Genomic DNA, 22,752 nt, shown 5'->3' with positions numbered 1-22,752 from the left:
GTGCTTCCTCATTGAGGGAGTCATTGATAGATTTCGTAGGAATCAAATAGTTTGTCAGCTGTTGTATCCCTGTTAAACGTTGATGTAGCATATCTAAACCCACTTGTGTGGCTTTCGCCACAAAATTGTGGTCCAATGGTAGGGTAATATTACCCCGAGAGTTTACTCAAGCGTGTAATAGAGCCGTAATACTTCGCTGATGATCAGTAGTAGTCTACGTACAAGAGTTCGTGCATGCTAAGTCTCTCTGTACAAGTAGAGACAAAGTAGCATAACTTTTGATTGTTGACTGAAGGGTTCGCAACTCCTGATGGCGTGGACGAGTCTGCTTTGAGATGGGTATTTCCTTCTCAACGTTGAAACTGTTATGATTGTTTCTGTGAAGTAGGGATCGTGAATCCTGTAGATATAATATTAGAACAAGTAGACTGCGGTGACGCTGGCTAATTATTAAGAGAAAGTTGACGTAAGAGTGTCTTAACGTGATACTCTGTCCTGTTGCAAAATACGAGAAGTCCTTGTCGACGAAGTAAAGTAACCCGCTTATGTCGATGCCAAATGATCAGACATATATTCCTGATCCTTCTCTGTTGCATACTCAGTGATGATAATATCATCCTGTCTGTTTCTGTTTTCGGGTTCTGGAAGTTGCTGATTAGAGTTTCATTTATCATACCTATGTGATCTGGATTCATTGATGAATAATAATCATCATCAATCTCTGGCGCTCTGAAGAATGGTTCCATGTTGTGTAATGGAAACTTTCTTGCATTAAATGTCTGTGCGTGCTGTCTTTGATGTCTAGTAGCATTATCAAATGCTGATTTGAGGGTTCGACGAAACCTGTGATACAGGTTATTAGGAGGTATAATGAGTGTCTCTAGATCCTCATCTATAATACGATAAGTTTCGGCTGAATTCTCGTGCGTAGGTGAAGCAATTGGTAACGTTGATTGAAATGCTGAAGGATGTAGCATGCGTAATCGTTTGTGATTCTCTGACGACAATAGTTGTTGCATAACCAAGACAACTTGGTGTGTAATGCTCTAGCTACAAAAATCTAGATCTACTTGTTGATTCGTCGAACCTGACGGGTTAGCGGAAGGTTGTGTTGTATTCCTCTGTCGATTATGACTAAATGTAGATCTATGTTGTTGTCGGTTCGTCGAACCTTCGTCCGTTTCTGTTTGTAAACCAACAGTTGATTGGTTCGTCGAGCCTATTGTTATAGTTGTAGACGTTGTATTAGTATGTTTAATCTGCGCTGAGATGAGTGTTTTTTCCCCGACGACTACGATTTGGATGGATGTGAAGCAATTGGTAACCCATCCGTTATCCAAGACAATACCTCCGCATCTGGATATATTGTAGATTCCTCCGTTTCTTGAACACTCGTTTCTGAAGTGTGTGTCTCTTCCTGAGTGTTATCATTCATTGATGTAACATGTGTAGTTGTCTGTTGATTATCTGATGATGATCGTTGTTGCATAGCCAAAACTACTTGGCGTGTAATACTGGTTACAAAATCTTGCATGTATTGATGGATCTGTTGAGTGTGACGGGTTCGCGAAAGGTTGATTTGTATCTCTCTGTTGTAGAGGGTTCGCGAACCCTCCGTCAGATGAAAAATCTCTTTCTGTCTGAAGCACAACAGTTGCTTGGTTTGACGAGCCTTCCGTCAACCTTATAGAGGTTGAATGATCAGTAGATGTTGTAGTATGAGACGATTGTGACGATCTATGCTGATTGTCTGTAGAAGGGTTCGTGAACCCTGATGCAGTGTTGGGAGGGTTCGCGAACCCTGATGAGGTGGTGGTCGATCTACGTTGGGACGAATGTTTCTTTCTCGACGATGACAATTTTGATGAATGTTGTTGCGAATCTGACCTCGCTAACTCTCTAGGAGTACTAGTAGATGTGGTCTGAGATGTAGTCAAGATGATCTGCGGTTCTAAAACCGGTGGTGATCTATCAAGTCGAGATATGGCATTCGCAAATGTCATAGTTGTATCAGATGATCTAGTAGACGTAGATGATGTAGATTTTGCAGACAATCTAGACGATTGTTTCTTTCTTGCTAGACGTTGTAGTTCAGTCTCCTCTATCTGAGGTGACTTTCTCTTGGAGGTAGACTGCGTAGCTGTTTCTGAAAGCGTGATAGAAACGGAGAAATTCCTGGGAATTTCTCATATTGTGTTGTGACATATTATTATTTGTTATATGAGAGCAACCCCTTACTGCTGACTTGTTGACACGATGCTGTTTATCTATTGTCCCGCGTAAGCAGGCTGATAAATATTTAGTAAACAATTGTGGTGATAAAATACTACAATATTGACATCGTGATACAAAAGAGCATGTATGAATTGAAGGCGACAAGAGGAGCAAACAGGATGTTGATCAAACGCAGATAGTCTCAATCTGCATTGTTGACATGCCACCATTGAACAACCCCCACCTGCAACGGAGTGAAAACAACGTAATTTTAGTAGAAATTTACATGATATTATACGTATAGAAGCATCAAATATGAATATAAATACAATCTGCGGCCACAAATTTGTAATATAAGGCCGAAAAGGAAGGATATATGCCGCAAATAGGACCCGTAAGGACCGCCCGACCGTCGACTAGGGCGATGAAGGAGAGAGTGATAAGAGCTGGTCTCATCTCGCGTGGGACCGGTTTGGGAGGGAACAAGGGAGGTAACTCTGGGTGAGTGACTGTAAGAGCGCTTCAGTGAATTTGAATAGGATTCAAGGTTTCCACTCAACCGTCGAAGGAGAAGGGAGATAAGCAATGATCATAAGTCAGGATAAGGAAAAATATTACATTATTACAAATTTCTTGAAGACAATATTGCAATACACAAAGGGGTATTGTGATGCTTATCACAATACATTGTATTATTACACATTTTGAATTCAGAAGCAATCAGAAACATTGCATTTTTGAACATTTTGAAGGTGTTTGTCAACTGTATAACATTAAACACATGATAAAAATCGCTACCTGAAATCAAATGATACACCATGCATTCAAAAATAATATCATGATGCTGATCATGTAGAGAATGAACCTCCTGAAACTGATATACCAATAATACTGCAAACTCTTAAAGTACTGTCGGAAATGCTAGAAAAATGCTTTTTGACTTAAAATTCAGAGGTATTACAGTTACTTAAATATGTAATTTTTAGAGTAAAATTGATATTTTATACTTATCCTGACTCATGCTTATTGCTTGTCTTCTTCTTCTTGCGAACCTAGTGGAACACGTGTATCTCCCAATTGAAGTTCCCTTCAATAAAGAAATCACTAATTAGTACTCACCACGAGTTACCTGCCCAAGCTGAACGAGGGCGTCACCTCAACCCATGTGCCTCACTCTCTCCTCATATACTGAGCCCAACACTTGAATTTCCAGGAAATCCAAAGTGTTATGTGGGGAGGATGGGAGGGTTTACCTCATGAGTCAGGATAAGTATAAAATATCAATTTTACTCTAAAAATTGCATATTTTTCCTTATCCTGACTCATGCTTATTGCTTGTAGAACTGGACGGAAAAGGAGGTGGGAATATATAATACTTTGGATTTGAATAATTAGTGATTTGAACTGTGATGATTGTAATAACCCTATGGGAACTTCATAAAGGCACTGAACTGATGAATTCCTGCTGCTAACTTATCAGCTGCCATATAAAGGTTATTACAATGTACTTACTATGATAAAAGTATATATAACATTAATACAATGCTTAAGACTAATAAACTTAAGCTTGTTAATATGATAGCATAAACTCCTTAGAGTTTGTTAGCTAAAATACTTTTATGAAATAAACATAGTACTGAGCTTAAGATATGATTAAACTTAAACTAAATATATAATAGCAAAACTCCTTAGAGTTTATTAGCTAATATACTTTTATGAAGTAAACATAGTACTAAGCTTAAGATATGAATAAAACTTAAGCTATATATATAATAGCAAAACTTGGTAGAGTTTGTTAGCTAATATATTTTATGATATGAGTATAGTACTGTGCTTAAGATATAATTAACTTAAGCTACCTAAATAGCCAAAAAAACGCCATAGAGTTTGTTAGCTATTACATTTTATAATGTAACCATAATGCTTAAGATATGATGAAACAAGCTAAATATATAATAGCAAAAAACTCTTTAGAGTTTGTTAGCTAATATACTTATATGATATAAACATAGTACTGAGCTTAAGATATGAATAAACTTAAGCTACATATATAATAGCAAAAACTCTGTAGAGTTTGTTAGCTAATACATGTTATAATGTAACCATAATGCTTAAGGTATGATGAAACTTAAGCTAAATATATAATAGCAAAAAACTCTTTAGAGTTTGTTAGCTAATATACTTATATGATATAAACATAGTACTGAGCTTAAGATATGAATAAACTTAAGCTACATATATAATAGCAAAACTCCGTGAGAGTTTGTTAGCTAATATATTTTTATGATATGAGTATAGTACTGTGCTTAAGATATAATTAACTTAAGCTACATATATAATAGCAAAAACTCTGTAGAGTTTGTTAGCTAATACATTTATAATGTAACCATAGTACTGAGCTTAAGATATGATTAACTTAAGCTAAATATATAATAACAAACTCCAGAGTTGTTAGCTGACATATATTGTATGATATAATAACCATAGTACTGAGCTTAAGATAATAAAAGAACTTAAACAAAATATATATAGCATGTAGCTATTTAGTACTGTTATAAGATAAGTAGAAATCTGTAAGATTGACTTATCTTCTCCGAGAACTGTTAACTGTTGTGCGAGGACCATGGGACCAGGAATGGTGGATACCTGAGACGTCCCCGGTGGTGATATCTCTCAGATAGTGGTTGGCAAACACCATATCGGATCTCCAGAATTAACCCTCCATTATGTTATTTCAATTGCACTCTGTCGAGTAGAGCAAGTGTAGATGTTAGCGCTCTAATATCATGAGGATTAGAAGCTCTTGGAGGGTCGAGTCCTGCAGTTTTGTAGGCACGTAGTATGACAGTTCTGATCCAAAAGGAGATAGTAGTACGTGAGACTTCAGTCTGCGTAGCTTGTTGATAGAGGAAATAAATCTCTTGAATTTTTCCCTCCTGTTTGGCTCGGTGGAGATATATTTTCAGTGCTCTACTGGCCATCGTGATAGATTCAGTGTACATGTATCATGGGGTCCAAGTATATCAGCAAAGCGTGTTCATAAAACTCACTTGTGAGGTGTTGGAACACTATAATCAGATCCCAAGTTGGAGCGTGAAACTTCCGTCTTAATCCTCCAATCGGAAAGCTCGTAGCAAGGCCAGTAACTGGGTTTAGGTTAACTTGACGCCCGTTCTCAGTTATGACAGAGCTATTGCTGCAAGATAGGTGGACAAGTTGAGTCTGACGTAGATAACATAAGTAGTCAGCCACTTGAGGATGAGTAGCATATGTAGCTGTAAATCCTTCCTTTGCAGCATAATTGCCAAACTGTGCCATTTGTCATCGTATAAGTTGCAAAGTTGAGTTACGCAGGGCAAGCTAGACTGCTTTTGCGGCCTGGCTGAATAACTTGTTATTCAGACGACTTTTGATACAAATCCATACGCCAAGTTGGAATATATCTGGCTTTCCGCGCGCTTGTTTGGTGTGCGGATGTATTAACAGATTTGAGCACTCTGTAAGATGTAGTATTGGTTGTCCGATTTCTTGAATAAGAGTTGGAAACCACGCTCGCTGGTCAGTAGGCCGCTGACCAAATTCAGATGGAGGCTCTGCGCTTGACTAATTTAGAGTAAACTTGTAAGATTAACGCTGGTGGATGAACAGCTATGCGTTGAGTCCTTCCCGATATGCTTAGTGCTTCCGTAGCCAAAGCTAGTGGGTCTGGAACTAGCGACATAAATTAATGCTGTCAGTTGTTTGTTGAATCGAGTGGCAAATAGGTCTATTAGTGTAGTTCCTATTTCCTTGATAATTTAAGTGAATATCTATGGAGCATTCATTCTGTCGGGCGATGGTATGTGTGGTCGAGAGAGAGCGCCTGCTATCACATTCTTTGCTCCTGGAATGTGATATGCTCTGGACATGTATGTTGAGATTGTCGATTAAATCGAACAATTGAAAACATAGAGTCGATAGGTTCGGGACCTGGTTGAGCTTAGTTTGTTCACATAAAACGCCACTGTCGAATTGACTGTGTGAATCATCCACTGGGTATACTGTAGTAAGTTGCTCCAGTGCATTAAGGCATTTATTACTGCTTGCATCTCTAGCAGATTTATGTGTAATATGCTCTCTTGATTGCTCATAGCCCTGATGCCGTCCTGTTGGCAAGATGGGCTCTAACCTTTGTAGTGACACATCTATCGTGAGAGAAGTGTTATCGATTCCAGCTCTATTAACGAGACGCCTATTCAAACATTCGATCTCTTGGTCCACCATAGTAGATGAGGGTTTGACCTGAACCGTAAATTGAACGGTAGAGATTCGCCTAGATGCTAATTGATGATGACTTGTAACGGATGTAATAGTAGTCTGCCTCTGCCTGTCATATCCTGAGCTGAAGTGCGAACCCCAACAGGCTCTGTCACTGTGAAGTAGTGGTAGCGGAGATAGTAAGGTTTGTGGAATGACTGTTGGATCTTGATCCATGGTCCTCCGGTACAATTATACGGATTCTGCCGCGCCGTTACAATAAAAACCTACAATAGCAGAACTAGCGGTTAGTTCTAGGTCCAACTTAAGTAGGTTTACTAACCATCTAGTTGTGTTAGTAGCTTGATGATGAATTCAACTGTAGTCTGAGACGCTTATGGATTTGGATCCATTTGTATCCTCGTCGAGTTAAATTCCGCGAAGTCCTTGACGATGTAGGTGCACAACCAGGGGTGACTGCCATCGCTTGAACTTTATGTAAAATAAGCCTGTCTGCCGTGCCCTCGTCCTTACTTGACATGGGAGGTCTCTAACCTCAAGAAGGCAGCCCAATCATAAAGGTTCAGATTAGCTGGACTGTAAGGAGGCTTGCTCGCTCACTGATATATTGTTGTCACTTCGCAACCTATGTCTTGAACTGTGAACTATGATCGACTCTGCTGAGTAGGTTGTCCATCTCGGTCCAATCAGAACAAGGCATTTTGATTCTGTAGAGTACCCGGCTGTGATGTCACCGTGTAGCAGGAAAAGGAACCTTGTATAATATAGTGCCGTCGTTGATATTAGAACAATCGGCCGGTCTTCATCGCGAAGCCTCGGCAACCCGGTGACCCACGTGTTTCGAGGGTTAATGGTAAACGTTGCTAAACCTCCTCGGGCGAAATACCTCAGCTCTGTAATATTATTGCTGGTAGGTTATTTCCCAGGCTGTCGTGAAAATAACTTCAGTCTTGAAGATAATTCCGACTTCCTTATATAAGGTTCAATAAAACTTGCAAGTTGTCAGCTTGTAGACTGTTAAAGCTGAACTTGTTGTACATATTTCTTCTCAGGAAATTGTTGACGATTATGAGTTTTACTCGCTGTAACAAGGCTGCTGTACAATTTCGATTTATTGAATTGTCTGTAGATCTCGTGTAATGGTCACTGCAGATGTAGATAATCGTATCAGAAGGTCCGATTGCATACCTAGCAATCTATACAAAAATGTTGATTCCTGTGAAGATCTACTTAAACGCATCGTTGATGCCTTTGATGTAGGTAGTCGGGCTTGAAGATCCTTAATTAGGCTCTTCATCTGTTGATAAATTAATACAGCGACGTTCTGTGTTGTAAATAGCCTGTGCAATTGTCTTCAGCGTGAGGCTTGTAGACGGATATGGTATACAGTTGATAGACAACTCATGCGATGTCTTGAACGGACTGACGAGAGGCTATATATGACGAGTGGCTAGTATATGGAGACCTTGGAGGAGACTTCCTCGGCGAACCCGCGGGATATATCTTATCTCAGCATCTCAGAAAATGATACCATCCTCCTCTTCTGACGTATGGTCATATGTCGGAGTCCCAGATCTATAGGAAGATCTATGAGAGGACTGTGGAGAACGGACTGACGAGTGGCTAGTGTACGGAGACCTTGGAGAAGACATCCTTCGCGAAGGCTGGGGGCTTCGCGAACGGTGAGGGCTTCGCAAACGCTGTGGGCTTCTCGAACACTGGGGGCTTCGCGAACGCTGGGGGCTTCGCGAAGCTCTTCTAGGCGAGGTAGAAATGGAACCACTTAGCCTTCGCGTCCTTCGCGAATGTCTCGAGTCAGTGTCCGAATCGACATATGAGCGCTTGCTTCGCGAACGACCTCTGTGAATTACAAGGTGCGTGCTCGGCGAAGCGCTCCTTCTCCGCGAAGCCCATTGCAATAGGTGAGGCTCTAGCCCCTTCGCGGAGGTGGCCTGAGACTTCCTATGCAAGAAGAGCTCGCTCCGGCTGGGATGCTTCAAGGAGGCGCCTGTCAGGCTCTGGGGCCCTACGCTGAAACCAAGGCGGGCTCTGGGGCCCTGTATGACTTTAATATGGGTTGGGCTCTGGGGCCCGTGGCTCTGGGGCCTCTGTAAACCGTAACGGCCTTCCATCAGCCTCATGATTTGGTTGACCAGGTCGCCTGAGGCGGTCTGCGCTGATGATGAGGATTGTCTCTCTCATGAAGGTGGACGGGACCCCTCAGTCAAAAATTCTGGTGACAGCGTAGGCATCTCCGGGTTGTGTGCTAATTCATGCCTGAGGTGACAGTCGCAGATACAGGACGTTTCTTTTTGTGACGCAACATCTGGAATAATAATCGGAATGTCATCATCATATAAAGGCTAATTCTGTGACTGGTAAAATATCAGAGGCAAAATTATTAGATTTTGTAGATTTCCCTTTGGCGAAGTTGTAGACCTGGGTGTCTGGCGCGCACGAGATGATATGGACGCTTTGCTAGTCTTAGACTGAGAAGACGGCAGATCTTGAGATGCAGGTCGCTTCTTGACATAGCCGATCGCGTCCCCACACTTATCCCCTGCGGAAACTCAGGCATGCCACCAGCCGGTGGTAGATCAGTCAACAGTTGACAGGGTATATTAGCTTCGATCTATTAGCGCATGACTGAAGATTGTTTACAGAGATTTATCTGCCTTCCGTCTCAAAACGGAACATAGATATTTATCAAAAGTAGAAATTGGTAAATTAATACATAATTTACAACTAGAAACAATAGAACATGGAGTAATGCAACTAGGGCATTTTAAATGTGGATCGGTAGCTGAATAACATAGTTTACAACCTGTGTAGATTCTCATTAACGTAAACTGCTGAACAAACACGGCGAACCGTGAATAAAACAGCAGAAACACGACTAATAATCAATGCAAGTTGAATAAGGATACTAGTAACACCTCTATAAATGAATATAAGAGGTACTAAATTAAATATAAATAAAGGATATAGTGTGTCGGGAGACACAGGTGCTCTCACGACCAGCTCACTGGGCGAAGAAGGAGAGAGTGAGGCACATGGGTTGAGGTGGCCCCCTCGTTCCCTAGCTTGGGCAGGGGAGGTAACTCGTGGTGAGTACTAATTAGTGATTTCTTTATTGAAGGGAAATTCAATTGGGAGATACACGTGTTCCACTAGGTTCGCAAGAAGAAGAAGACAAGCAATAAGCATGAGTCAGGATAAATAAAAATAACAAATATCACTTCAAGAAACATCTACCTAATGTAGACCGAGGGAATAAATTTTGAGACATGCTCTAAAATGTGTTTTTACTGATGAAAATACCAAAAACTTAGAAAAATAAGGGGTAGTGGGATGTTATTTGATACAAACATTAACTGCCTGTGTTACGTCATTAGCATGCACGGTATCGACAGGTGAAACTGACAACTGAGCACGTACACGCTCGGGCGAGGGGTCATCTCAATAGATGTTTTCTGCAAAATGTTGAATATGTGTAATGCATTATAGTATCACGTATTGGTTATGTAAGGGATCATTTGTGTATGTGTGTTTGTTTTTGAAATAAGCATCACGAATTACTCTACATTTTAAAGAATCCTATCACTTGTGTTATCTTATCGATTGATTGTAGAAATGTGCAACGTTTTAATAAATGTTTGCATGTCAACAGTATATTTCAAAAATTAAAAAAGGATGTAATTCGGTCAGTTTAATTTAGTTGTGAACATTGGCCAAAGATTTAACTTGAAGTCACTGGTGTAGCATCGTTAGAATATATATATTTTTCTTCTCATAAAGTTTGTAGACCGCCGCCTAAGCACTCCCTTGTCAAAGTTGTCAAGGATGGTTTTATCCCGGTGTTGCTTTTTGAGACGGTCCCTGTCTTGTCTGATTTGTTTACAATATTGTAAACTTGTTGGTAAGACAAACCAACAGCTCTACAAGTTCTGTAATAAACCCTTTCTAAACTAATGAAAGGTTTACCTCTGTCTTTTTCAAGCAGAAAAAAATTATAAACCTTTGCAACAATCAACTGCAAATTCTTGGCCATAGTGGACGCTGTGATAAAGATGTGCATGCATGACGGGAAACTTATTTATCAAGACTTAACATTTATATTAATATTTCTTCAATAAAGAAACGATAATTAAGTAAAGTAACACAAACATTCAACGTTTATTTTGTTCAGGAAAAACGTTAATTCATATTTTTACACCACCTGTATTATTAGCATAAATGTAAAGACTATTTCAGATTTCTGTTGTTGAAGTTGAACTTTGAAAAAATCTTTAGTTGCTCTTTTGGTACCAAATTCTCTCCTGTAAACTGCCCTTTGAATGCATGGGAATGTTAAACGATTGAAATAAAAATTAGGTACACTATAGGCGAGTTGATATATTGACAACATAGTACATTTATCACCTTCATAAAGATATTAAGGCTAAAAAGCATTTTTCTAGATTTCCGACAGTACTTTAGTGTTCACCATCAACAGTACAGTATCTGGCTTTGACATTAAAAGACTCTCTGTTGTCTAAATGTCTGGTTCCTGGGTGTGGATCTCTATTCACTGATCTCCCATAAATATTACATCCAAATGGTTAGTTGTATTAGGGTTAGGGTAGGTTAACCCAACTCTAGTTCTTGCCTTGAACTTTGTTCTGCTCAAAAACTCCTTCACTATCATTATGGTCAGGAATCCCTCTAGTGTCAGCATATTCAATTATGATTCAAAGATGAGGGTAGTAGAGGGCACTGTGATGGAAGCAAATATTATGTTCGAGTCGGTGATAAAAGTATTTTTGTTTAACTTGCTTGGAGCTATTTAAATTTCAAATCACTGTAAACTGATTGAGCCCAATGTCCCTGCAATAACAAATCATTGTACCATTCTTAATCTTTTTTCGAGAATTCCACAAGACCGCTGCCTTGGCAGAACATTGAGCCTTGGGCCCTGTGTCTGCTCAAACACTCCTTCACTATCATTAGGGTAAGAAACCCTTTAGTATCAGCATATTCAATAATAGTTTGATGCTGAGGGTAGAACCAGTGATCTGGACGTGATGAGTAGCACTGTAGAGCGCGTGAGTTCGGTTTAAAAGCAATATTCCAGCAATATCACGGCTGGGGGATACCAGAAATGGGCTTCACACATTGTACCCATGTGGGAAAGAGTAGCACTGTAGAAAGGTCTAGACTGTAACATAATGTTTGTTACCTGTATGCCTGGCTGGCTGTTAAAGAAGACCCTGAGTGCATCAACGCTGCTCCGCAGTCTCACGGATGCCCGCTCAGCGGGGAAGCTGGGGTTGATGAGGTCGGCGAAACTCTCGTTGGTCACGTCATTACCCAGGAGTGAGTAGTAGAAGAAGTAGCCGCCACTAGCAGGCAGTGGCAAGGTGCTCGGGATCAACTGGAAAACAACAGTATTAGATGTCACCACTAGCAGGCAGTGGCAAGGTGCTCGGGATCAACTGGAAAACAGCAGTATTAGATGTCACCACTAACAGGCAGTGGCAAGGTGCTCGGGATCAACTGGAAAACAACAGTATTAGATGTCACCACTAACAGGCAGTGGCAAGGTGCTCGGGATCAACTGGAAAACAACAGTATTAGATGTCACCACTAGCAGGCAGTGGCAAGGTGCTCGGGATCAACTGGAAAACAACAGTATTAGATGTCACCACTAGCAGGCAGTGGCAAGGTGCTCGGGATCAACTGGAAAACAGCAGTATTAGATGTCACCACTAGCAGGCAGTGGCAAAGTGCTGCGGGATCAACTGGAAAACAACAGTATTAGATGTCACCACTAGATCAACTGGAAAACAACAGTATTAGATGTCACCACTAGCAGGCAGTGGCAAGGTGCTCGGGATCAACTGGAAAACAACAGTATTAGATGTCACCACTAGCAGGCAGTGGCAAGGTGCTCGGGATCAACTGGAAAACAACAGTATTAGATGTCACCACTAACAGGCAGTGGCAAGGTGCTCGGGATCAACTGGAAAACAGCAGTATTAGATGTCACCACTAGCAGGCAGTGGCAAGGTGCTCGGGATCAACTGGAAAACAGCAGTATTAGATGTCACCACTAGCAGGCAGTGGCAAGGTGCTCGGGATCAACTGGAAAACAACAGTATTAGATGTCACCACTAGCAGGCAGTGGCAAGGTGCTCGGGATCAACTGGAAAACAACAGTATAGATGTCACCTGTCACTGACTACATCAACACTGATAGTGAAGAATCCATACAGACAGGATCTGTGTTGTTCAAACTGAGTATATAACATATATTTGTAATTTTGTGCATTATTAAACTGAAAGTTTAAAATAACATATTGTGGAAGAAATGTCAAGGAAGCTAACTGTGACTATTGAGGGGAAACAACTATTGCAATAGCCTATTGCAACATACTATTGACATAACAATAGTCTATTGCGACCAACTATTGCAATAGTTTTTTCCTCCTTGAATTGTCTCATTTGAAGTCATTTCCCGAATGAATGTTTAGTTTATATGAAATAAAAACAAGCTGAAGTAGTTTCAGTCTCTTTTAATAACTGAGAAGAAGCTTGAAACCCAGATGAAGTTTGTTTAAGAGGTAACTCTAAATCAAAGTGAATGAATCTGGTACTTCCTGTATTTTGCACTGTGCATTTATCAACGGAGGTTAAATACTAAACTATTGATAGTCACACATACTATCAATGCATTGAGACTCAACAATAGCAATCCATCGATAGTTTGATGCATCGTTACAACCCTAAAGCTAACAAAATGTCCCCGCATAATGTTTAAAACCTACCACATTTTCTATTGAGGTGGCAAAAAGTAGATGTGCTCTTGTTTTGATATGGTCTGCATGATTTTCTGAGGTTGGTTCCATTGAAAATGTGGCAGGTTTTAATCAATATGATGCCAACTTTATTGTGACTTTGTCTTCTTTGTAATATGTGTAGCTATTTCTATTATAATTGTGTACATATTCCACGGTTTGGTTGCTCTCCATTGGTTTTTCAGTGGTATGCCTCAAGATAAGATTTTCTCAGGATATGGCAAGCTAGGGTTGAGCATGTTGAGTCATGCTGCCTTCAGGACAGCTGGTGCCAGATGTCCTAAATGCAAATACTGCTGCATCCAGAAGAAGAAGACCTTGCAACATGTATGTCAGGAGAGTTTCCTATTGCTCAAGAAGCATGAATGTACCATGTTCTGTTTCCTAGACATCGTTAATTCTAACTGAATAAATCAGCATGTTTTTGTTTGATGCAGTGTTTCAGTTATACATGTTTTATCAGCTCTTTCTAGAAGCAGAGCTGGAACATCCTGTAGAGAGGCCAGGCCTGTAAAAGTGTAGGCAGCGAAAGCAAGACAATATGGCTGATATAGCAATCAACATACACCCCCATACAACACAGGGTAACAACCTACCTGGGCTAGATTTGCAGCATATGCAATAGTGACAGACAAAACAAACTGTCCTGTGTGTCGCTTGGCAGGACCAATCTGATAATATCCTTCATCTTCATTCAGGGCTGGCTTGAGAGTGTGTGGTTGCAACCCCTTTGCCAAGTCTGCCTCATCTTCAAGGAAATACTGACTCAATATTAACTGGTTAAAACTGACAGAATGAGTGAATTTGATTTTAAGTTGTACTGGCCTTCCACAGTATCTCTTCCTGTCAGGGTAGAGGTAGCGATCAGAGTCTTACCAGTCAGAGTATCTACCAGTAGAGAGAGTATATATCAGAGTATATACCAGTAGAGATTGCGATCAGAGTATATACCAGTAGAGATTGCGATCAGAGTATATACCAGTAGAGATTGCGATCAGAGTATCTACCAGTAGAGATTGCGATCAGAGTATCTACCAGTAGAGATTTGTATATCAGAGTATATACCAGTAGAGATTGCGTATCTACCAGTAGAAGTTAGATATATACCAGTAGAGATTGCGATCAGAGTATCTACCAGTAGAGATTGCGATCAGAGTATATACCAGTAGAGATTGCGATCAGAGTATATACCAGTAGAGATTGCGATCAGAATATATACCAGTAGAGATTACGATCAGAGTATCTACCAGTAGAGATTGAAGATTTGAGATCAGGTATCTACCAGATCAGAGTATCTACCAGTAGAGATTGATCAGATCAGAGTATATACCAGTAGAGATTAGCGATCAGAGTATCTACCAGTAGAGATTGCGATCAGAGTATATACCAGTAGAGATTGCGATCAGAGTATCTACCAGTAGAGATTGCGATCAGAGTATCTACCAGTAGAGATTGCGATCAGAGTATCTACCAGTAGAGATTGCGATCAGAGTATCTACCAGTAGAGATTGCGATCAGAGTATCTACCAGTAGAGATTGCGATCAGAGTATCTACCAGTAGAGATTGCGATCAAGAGTATCTACCAGTAGAGATTGCGATCGGAGTATCTACCAGTAGAGATTGCGATCAGAGTATCTACCAGTAGAGATTGCGATCAGAGTATCTACCAGTAGAGATTGCAATCAGAGTCTCTACTGGCAGAATCTCCGATCCTACCAGAAGAGATTGCAATTGGTGTCTCTACTGGTAGAGACTCTGATTATATAGAATAACCTATACAAATGCAATCTCTACCAGCAGAAACTCAAATCTGATCCTACTAGTAGAGATTGCATTTCTACACTTGTGCAAGCAATGAATGAACAAGAAGAATGAATGAACAAGAAGTAGTGTAAAATACATTTCATTCTGTAATATTCAGGTCCCATCTGACAAAAGTTCTTCTTGGTGTAGCATTTTGTGTACATGTATCCATCATGACAGAGCTTCAAATCACCATAGCTCTTGATAATGTCCATCTTTGTGTAATAGCAGGCTTTAACCATCATAGTATATATAGTACACATGTAATGATTTATACAATTGATCATCATTGTAATCTGTTTTGTAAGATGTGTATATACTGTAATATGATCTCAAATCACGTTTGTATTTTAGCTCCAAATATATCTGTTGAACTGGAAACAGTCTAGTGTTATCCTGAATAAAATGCATGTTATTGTTCAGCAAATAAAGTGTCTTTGTTGTTTGCCCACAGATGAATTGGAGTTTCTACCAGGTGAATAGGAAATTGTACATAGAGACTCCAATTGCAATCTCTACTAGTAGGATCGGAGATTCTACCAGTAGAGACTCCGATCTCAATCTCTACTGTTAGAGACTCCGATCTCAATCTCTACTGTTAGAGACTCCGATCGCAATATCTACTGGTAGAATCTCCAATTCTAACAGATCGCAATTGCTACCCTTACATTTGAAATTGTTTCCTGATCACTACAAAACAAGAAAAGAAAACTGGAAATGTACATAATAATTCTGCACTGTGCAGATGAAATCTATCAACCAAAAAGAATATCACATAGTAAACCATCCCATAAATGTCACTCATAAAGAACACGTAAAATACTCCCCTTTAAAGAAGTTCAACAATTTGAAATGAATTTTTCATGGGTCTCACCCATATATAATATGATAGTATTACAGTCACTAACAGTCTACAATCAAAGCTCTCAGCATAAATTGAATACTTGTAATGTGTACATACCAATTGGTCTGACTGGACTCAGTCCTGGAAGTATCCCAGGTGATGGGTTTTTGTCATCATCTAAGTATAATGCCAGACGGATTTCTGGCTTTGACTTGTGGTACTTTGAGTGAAGAATCTGATGCCACTTGGCAACCTAGAAAACAAGAGAACAAATCTTTTAGATACTTTTTAAACACTTTCTTGATAAACAATGAGAGATGTTATTTTGTTAATACATTGACAAATGAAACATTGTTTCAAAATTTAATAATTACAGTTCTGTTTCAAAGCATAATAACATTTTCAAGTTCCACAAAGTTTCAGCAATTAACACACATTGTGTGTTGTCATAGCAACGAAACAGTGGCCATGTATTTCACACAAGATCTAACAGTGCATGCAATAGTTGGTTAAGGGTGTAAACCTGTTTATTAGTTGTCGCAGCTCTCAAATCCAGTATGACATAGCCTATGGCCTCTTTCAAAGTACTTTGAACATCATAGGCAAAACACTGGATCTTGATGGACGTTCTCTGTAATCTGTGCTGCTGGAGAGCTTTCTTGTCAAGTTCCCACGCCAGTTCTTGTGTAAAATCTGGGGGATTCCACATGATCAACTGGATCTGTAGCAAGCAACTCTCCATCAAAACGAGCTTCAGCAATAATCTTGTGACGAGCACGTTTGGGGAATTTTCGACCTGAAATTATCAAAATCAAATAATTTTTTTACAGTACCAAAATATCAACTGATCAAGGAGTGTGTTTAAAAGTATAAAGAAAATAATAGAGATTAAATCAAACTACTAAATATAACAAACATGATAAATACAGGCAAACTTTGACATAAAATCAATGGTTGATTTGTTAATAGAAAAATTGCAAGATCGCTGTCATGACCTCCTTCACATTTCGGTGTTATGCACCATAAAATAGGGACTGGTTATAATTTAAAACAAAGTATTGGTTTCGACAAGCAATTATTCATCAACTTAAGATCAATATTACACAAAACAATAAAATCCCACATGATATCACATTCATTCTCTTGAATGTTCATGTAAATAAAAAACCCATATCAGTTTCAGTATTCTTTACACACTACACAAAGTCATCCAAATAGAAAATAACAAAACGAATAATAGATTTTATTATTTAGTCCTGGGTTGGATAATGAAACCAACTGACCAACAAATATTCTCATTAATTGGATCACAATGCGATATCAAACTATTAAATAGTTTTCATCGTCTATCTCCAATAGAAGTAGTAATAACACTTCCCAATGATGAATAATCTGATTTCAGTAATTATATTCCATGATAACCTGCACATGAGTTAAACACTGCAGAGATATGATGATTTCCAAGTGAGTGAGTGAGATTAGTTTTACCCCGCACTCAGCAATATTTAAAATGGACATTTCAATGCTTATATGTACCCCAAGGAGGACTTCTTCTGAAAAAGAATCCAGCTATATGGTGGCAGTCTGTAAATAATCGAGTCTGGACCAGACAATCCAGTTATCAACAGAATGAACATCAATCTGAGCAATTGGGAACTGATGACATGTGTCAACCAAGCCAGCGAGCCTGACCACCCGATCCCGTTAGTCGCCTCTTACGACAAGCATGACTGAAGGTTCATTCTAACCCGGACCTTCATGGGTGGATTTCCAAGTGAAGGAGTAGGGTAGAGTGCAATTGGTCACTATTCAACCTGATTACAGCAGAGGACACAAGAAATTGATTGTAACACCCATCTCTGGAATGGAACCCACTATCTTCATCTTGACAAGCCAACAGGATTCTCAACAATTTATCAGGCTTAATAGGAAAACCTAAACCAGGTTTGGGGCAAGACAGATACATTTGGGATGTGTGATAAATCGTTTATATTTTTTTAAGTAACAAAGGAAAACCATCATAAAGTGACAAAAACAGAGCCATGATATGGCAATTATGTCATATATCATGTTATTGAGATTTTGTTTTAAAAGATAATCATTATGTTCTTCATAATGTTGTAAAATTTACTTTATAATTTTACCCTTTGTTATCAGACTGTAGGGAAACAAGTGACACTGTGAGTATGCTAATCATTCGTTTGGCTGTGCATTGGCAAATAAACTGTATTGCAATATATTGTGATTTGGGTACCCGCATTGCGATATGTATTGCGATATATTGGGAACTGAGGTGTTTGACAGTCAGTGACACTAATTGTGCATGTCAATCCTATTTGCTACATTATAAATTCCTAAGCATAAATGTTATGGTTCTGATAACAACAATCTCAAAATTGGGTTGTATAGTCATGGCTTCTATTTTCTTTTCCATGCAATTTATAGCATTACAGAATGCCGTTTTGTCATTGAATAACGAAGGAAAACATCTGTTGTGAATGAAAGTATGTGTAGATTTTAACTTAAACCATAAAGATATATATGTTCTTTACCCAATATACCGGTTCTCAGAAAAAATATTGCAATACGTATCGTTTGAATAGCTTATTGCGATATACCGGTAATAGCATGCAATCCTAATCATTCGTCTATCTGATAGTCCCTGAACATTATTATTTCCCCTTCAGCCCAGTCCTTAATGTAATGCTATAGCCCAAGATAAAAAAGGTATACACTTTCTGAAACCCCCATCTCACTAAGGCTTCTTTTCAATATGAAAGCTGTTTGTTTCTATCAAAATTACATATTTACTTATAGAAATCGTTATTCAAGTTAAATGTTAAGACGTCTGGTCTGTTTGGGCAAACTGTAGCTTTCTTTTATGCTTCAAACATCATTTATAGTCCCTAGAATTAAAAAATAAGTAACAAATATCTCCAATAAATGTTTGGACAAAAGCCTAGCAAAAGTTACAATCTGTATCAAGTGTAATGGACTAAACCTGATGCAGTCAAAAGACTGCCATGATTGAGTAACTTTACTGTGTTATGAAACACAATATGCCCAGTGTGAATATGTTTGTGAAGTTGGATATGAAGTAGCCCTTAGTTTGATACATCAGGTTTGATCATGCTATAATAACACATACCCAAAACTAGTTTGTTTGCATAATGAAAAAGAGACTATGACGCAAAGTGCGAAACACTGATTGAATAGAATTTGCTTTACAGTAGTACTTGTCAGAATGTTACATTTGGCTTATACTTTTAAAGTAGGTGAAGCTCTCTGTGGACATTGGCAAAATTTTGCGAGGATTATGCAAAATGGGAGGAATGGCATTTTTCATCCAATCTCAGCCTTAGCTCCACAATAAGCATACAGGTTTTCCTTGGCAATTCCACAGAATCTCCAGCAATTTCACATTTTTAATGGAAAAGAATATGTACGATTTTGAGACATATTCTGAAACCTAAAAATGCAAATTCTTTCAGAAATCTGATGATGTGGATTGAAAAGAATGTATACATGTTAATAATTTATCTCCATGGAAAGATTAAATAGCATAACATCATTCATCCTATGATCTCGTATATAAGAAAGTTGTGGATCCATCAAATGTATGTGTGAACTGAGTAAATTGTCTTACATATATATTCTTTCACTCTATAAGCTGACATCATTTGTCTATCAGTGGTGTTTTCGTCACAAACAAAAGTAGTTTATATTTACTAACATTTTGGAATTTGGCGCCAGCCATTGCTCTCATAACTCTACATAGAATTTCTAATACTGCAAGACAGTTAACATTGTTAAAGCAGTCTTTTCAGATTAGTATAATGGATGTACAGACAACTAACTTGCACAAAACATGCAAACGATCATGGGACATGGTGAATATGACTATTCGGTCAGGACATCTTTAAAGTGTAATGTTTCATGAAAAGAATGTTCAGGTTGTCTGCCCTGTATTGCGTTTCAAAGAACATAACTAACACTTCTATGTTTATTTCTAGAAGGAGTTTTCTGTGATTTCAATGAAACCGCTGTATCAAAAACGAGATCAGACCTGCAAATTTGACAGGTGCTTTACTTTTCTAGTTTACATCATGAACATGCACCATATGTACACGGGAATGAAAACTCAACATAGACATACCTTCCAAAACAGAAATAACGACAAGATAACGCTCCTTTCCCGTCATTTCAAGCAAAATTATGCAGCTAAACTTGCAAAAACATACTCCGATCAGCAGAGTCAAATTTCGAAAACATCCGCCATGCTTGTTGACACGGAAGTGACGTCAAAGTTATAATCAGCTGACGAATTTGACCTATCATTATGCCATTTAAATTGTTGTATTCATTTGACGAATGCGTACAAATTACATCAAAAGACTGTATCCTTTAAACGTATGTTTTTTAACTAGTTCGCACACACATAGGTTTATTTGTTCGTTGTCAGCAAATAGACAGTTCCGCACTTGGTAACGGGGAATCCCTTAGTGCGCACGCAGCCGGATGAATCATTAACATCTTCCTGTTCATATCCATCCGATGCAAAAACATAAACCCCCAATATTTAAAGTGAAAAACTTTTCAAGATATAACCCGTAAATGCTGATGAACCCAATCAAAGCTTTTGAGGAAATACTTTTGAAATTTATATGATATATGTACCTGCCCTTCAACAATTTGCGGTCGCGGATGAATTTGAGAGAATCGAATGTTATAGTTCCCCTGCATAGACGGCCTTTGAGACAGGAAAACAAGATATCTTACGGAGGAATATATTAATTTGTTGATCTAATTATTCATATTCGTTGAAATGAACGAAAGGAATGGGATCTTTTGTTTATCCGGTACCTAGCAGAAATGTTTGATTTTTCACGGAGCCCCAAAGAAGAACCAGGAAGGGGCATTAGATGGGGCTTGGCAGCCCTGGTCGACTAGATCGCCCATTTGAGATCAATCTCCGATTTTATTTCAGTTGGATACCTACCTCCTAGTTAATTTTTAGAGTGGCTCTCTACATAAAAATCCCCATGAGTACACCAAAAAGAGAGTACGAAAAAAGTGACGAACAAACACGACGGAAATCTAGTGCCAGAAGCATGCACAGTTCAAACCGGCAAAGTGCTTCTAGCAACTCGGGTGTGCTCATGGTTGGGCCAAATTTTCGAGTTGGAAAAAAGATTGGATGTGGAAACTTCGGTGAACTGCGTCTAGGTAAGTATTAATATACTCATCATACGATCTGAGGTGACCAAGCTCTCAGGTATTTTATGTGTGAAAGTGTACTTGTGACCTTAATGTAAAATAAACAATGACGCTAATGAGTGGCAATACATACTGAGATTTGGGTAGTTTTTCTTGCTACTTTGTATGATTCATCCTGTGAGGTCATATTTAACTTGATTAAAAATTGTTTTTCAGGTAAGAACCTGTACAACAACGAGCATGTGGCAATCAAATTGGTAAGTATTTACAATAGGTGATACATAAAGTGAACAGTCAAATGTGACTGGATGACAATATTATTATGTCTGCTTTTGAAATGTTTACAAACATTGAAACTGACTTGTGACTGTGAGATGTGTATAGTGGTGGTAGTACCCCAAAGAATTACTGGGAAGTAGAGTTAATATAACAATAGCTAATAGCCCAGGCCATGTTTATACCCGTTGTGGTGTATACATACATATACATACGAAGGTCATGTAAGTTCTGCGTTGTCCTATAAGAACCATGTTAACAAACCACAATGGTGTTATCTCAGCAAAACTTCCAAAACTGGTAGATAATTTATTATTCTAATCATTCTGCATTCACCTGGTGTACTATTCAACTGTCCCTTTCATCCATGGATTCAAGGATGTATGTGCAAGGGGATACAGGGGTTGGAATGGCTCTCCAAATTTCTGATATTCCCACTTTTCACTTAATAAGTGACATATGCGTCAGTGGTAGATAACAATGTCAGTAAAAATGTTAAAATTGTTAGCAGGAAATATTTTGTCTGGTAGCATCTAATGTTATGTCTTTGAGGAAATAAAATGTATTTCACTGATATCAAGACCGATATAAAAAAAGATTGTGTAATACTTAGTTTTATGTTATTGCTTTGAATGCACTGTTAGAATACCTCTGAATTTACAAAAATAAGAAAGTGTATTCTTTATCCAACACAATGGCAATAGGCATTTTGTTTTTCCTATATGCCTGCCACATGTATCTATAATTTAGAATACTAATTTAGAGACCAGGATATGAAATAAGACTTAACACCAATAATTAGCTTATAAAAAATCTCAATAGCCTATTTGTGCAATATGTTCGTTGTGAAAGGTGTTATTATCAATTTGATTGATCATGAAGATGCTGCAAGTGTTCTAAAACATAATATATATATTTCCCATTTTTTCATTCTCAGGAGCCTATGAAATCTCGGGCACCACAGCTACATTTGGAGTACAGATTCTACAAACAACTTGGACAAGCAGGTAAGAAAAGATCATTCTTTTATTTTTCAACAAAGTGTATTGAGAGTAAGTTCAAATCTTCTATTATGTTTTTGTTCTTACGCTCCTTTTCATAGGACTTCTTGCTTTGTGTTAGAATGCTTGTGTTTCTTTTGTTGTCACAAGCATAGTATTATACCCAAATATATCCACAAGGGGATGCATTCAGTGAGTTTAGTTTTACACCACACTCAGCAATATTCCAGCTTAATGGCATCGGTCTGTAAATAACGAGACAGGACCAGACAATCCAGTGATCAACAGCATGAACATCAATGT

General features: G+C 38.6%; 2 protein-coding genes across 2 annotated transcripts in view; one reads left to right on the top strand and one right to left on the bottom strand.

The window, feature by feature from the left end:
• LOC124282312 (centrosomal protein of 120 kDa-like) overlaps positions 1-20,442 on the bottom strand; it is a 53,491-nt gene extending 33,049 nt beyond the window's left edge. The window contains 6 exon segments of the mRNA XM_046718275.1: positions 11,690-11,884; positions 13,904-14,055; positions 16,073-16,208; positions 16,479-16,655; positions 16,657-16,751; positions 20,112-20,442. Of these exon segments, the coding sequence (XP_046574231.1) occupies positions 11,690-11,884; positions 13,904-14,055; positions 16,073-16,208; positions 16,479-16,655; positions 16,657-16,751; positions 20,112-20,157 (801 nt within the window). The 5' untranslated portion in view covers positions 20,158-20,442.
• A 230-nt stretch (positions 20,443-20,672) lies between these two features.
• Positions 20,673-22,752, top strand: part of LOC124282311 (casein kinase I-like) — a 50,894-nt gene continuing 48,814 nt past the window's right edge. The window contains 3 exon segments of the mRNA XM_046718273.1: positions 20,673-21,181; positions 21,389-21,429; positions 22,386-22,455. Coding sequence (XP_046574229.1) covers positions 20,998-21,181; positions 21,389-21,429; positions 22,386-22,455 — 295 coding nt within the window. The 5' untranslated portion in view covers positions 20,673-20,997.

The sequence above is a fragment of the Haliotis rubra genome, unplaced genomic scaffold, assembly GCF_003918875.1.
Source record: "Haliotis rubra isolate DU_JTF1 unplaced genomic scaffold, ASM391887v1 Scf298, whole genome shotgun sequence".
Lineage (NCBI taxonomy): Eukaryota > Metazoa > Mollusca > Gastropoda > Lepetellida > Haliotidae > Haliotis > Haliotis rubra.
This window is presented reverse-complemented; position numbering and strand designations above follow the sequence as displayed.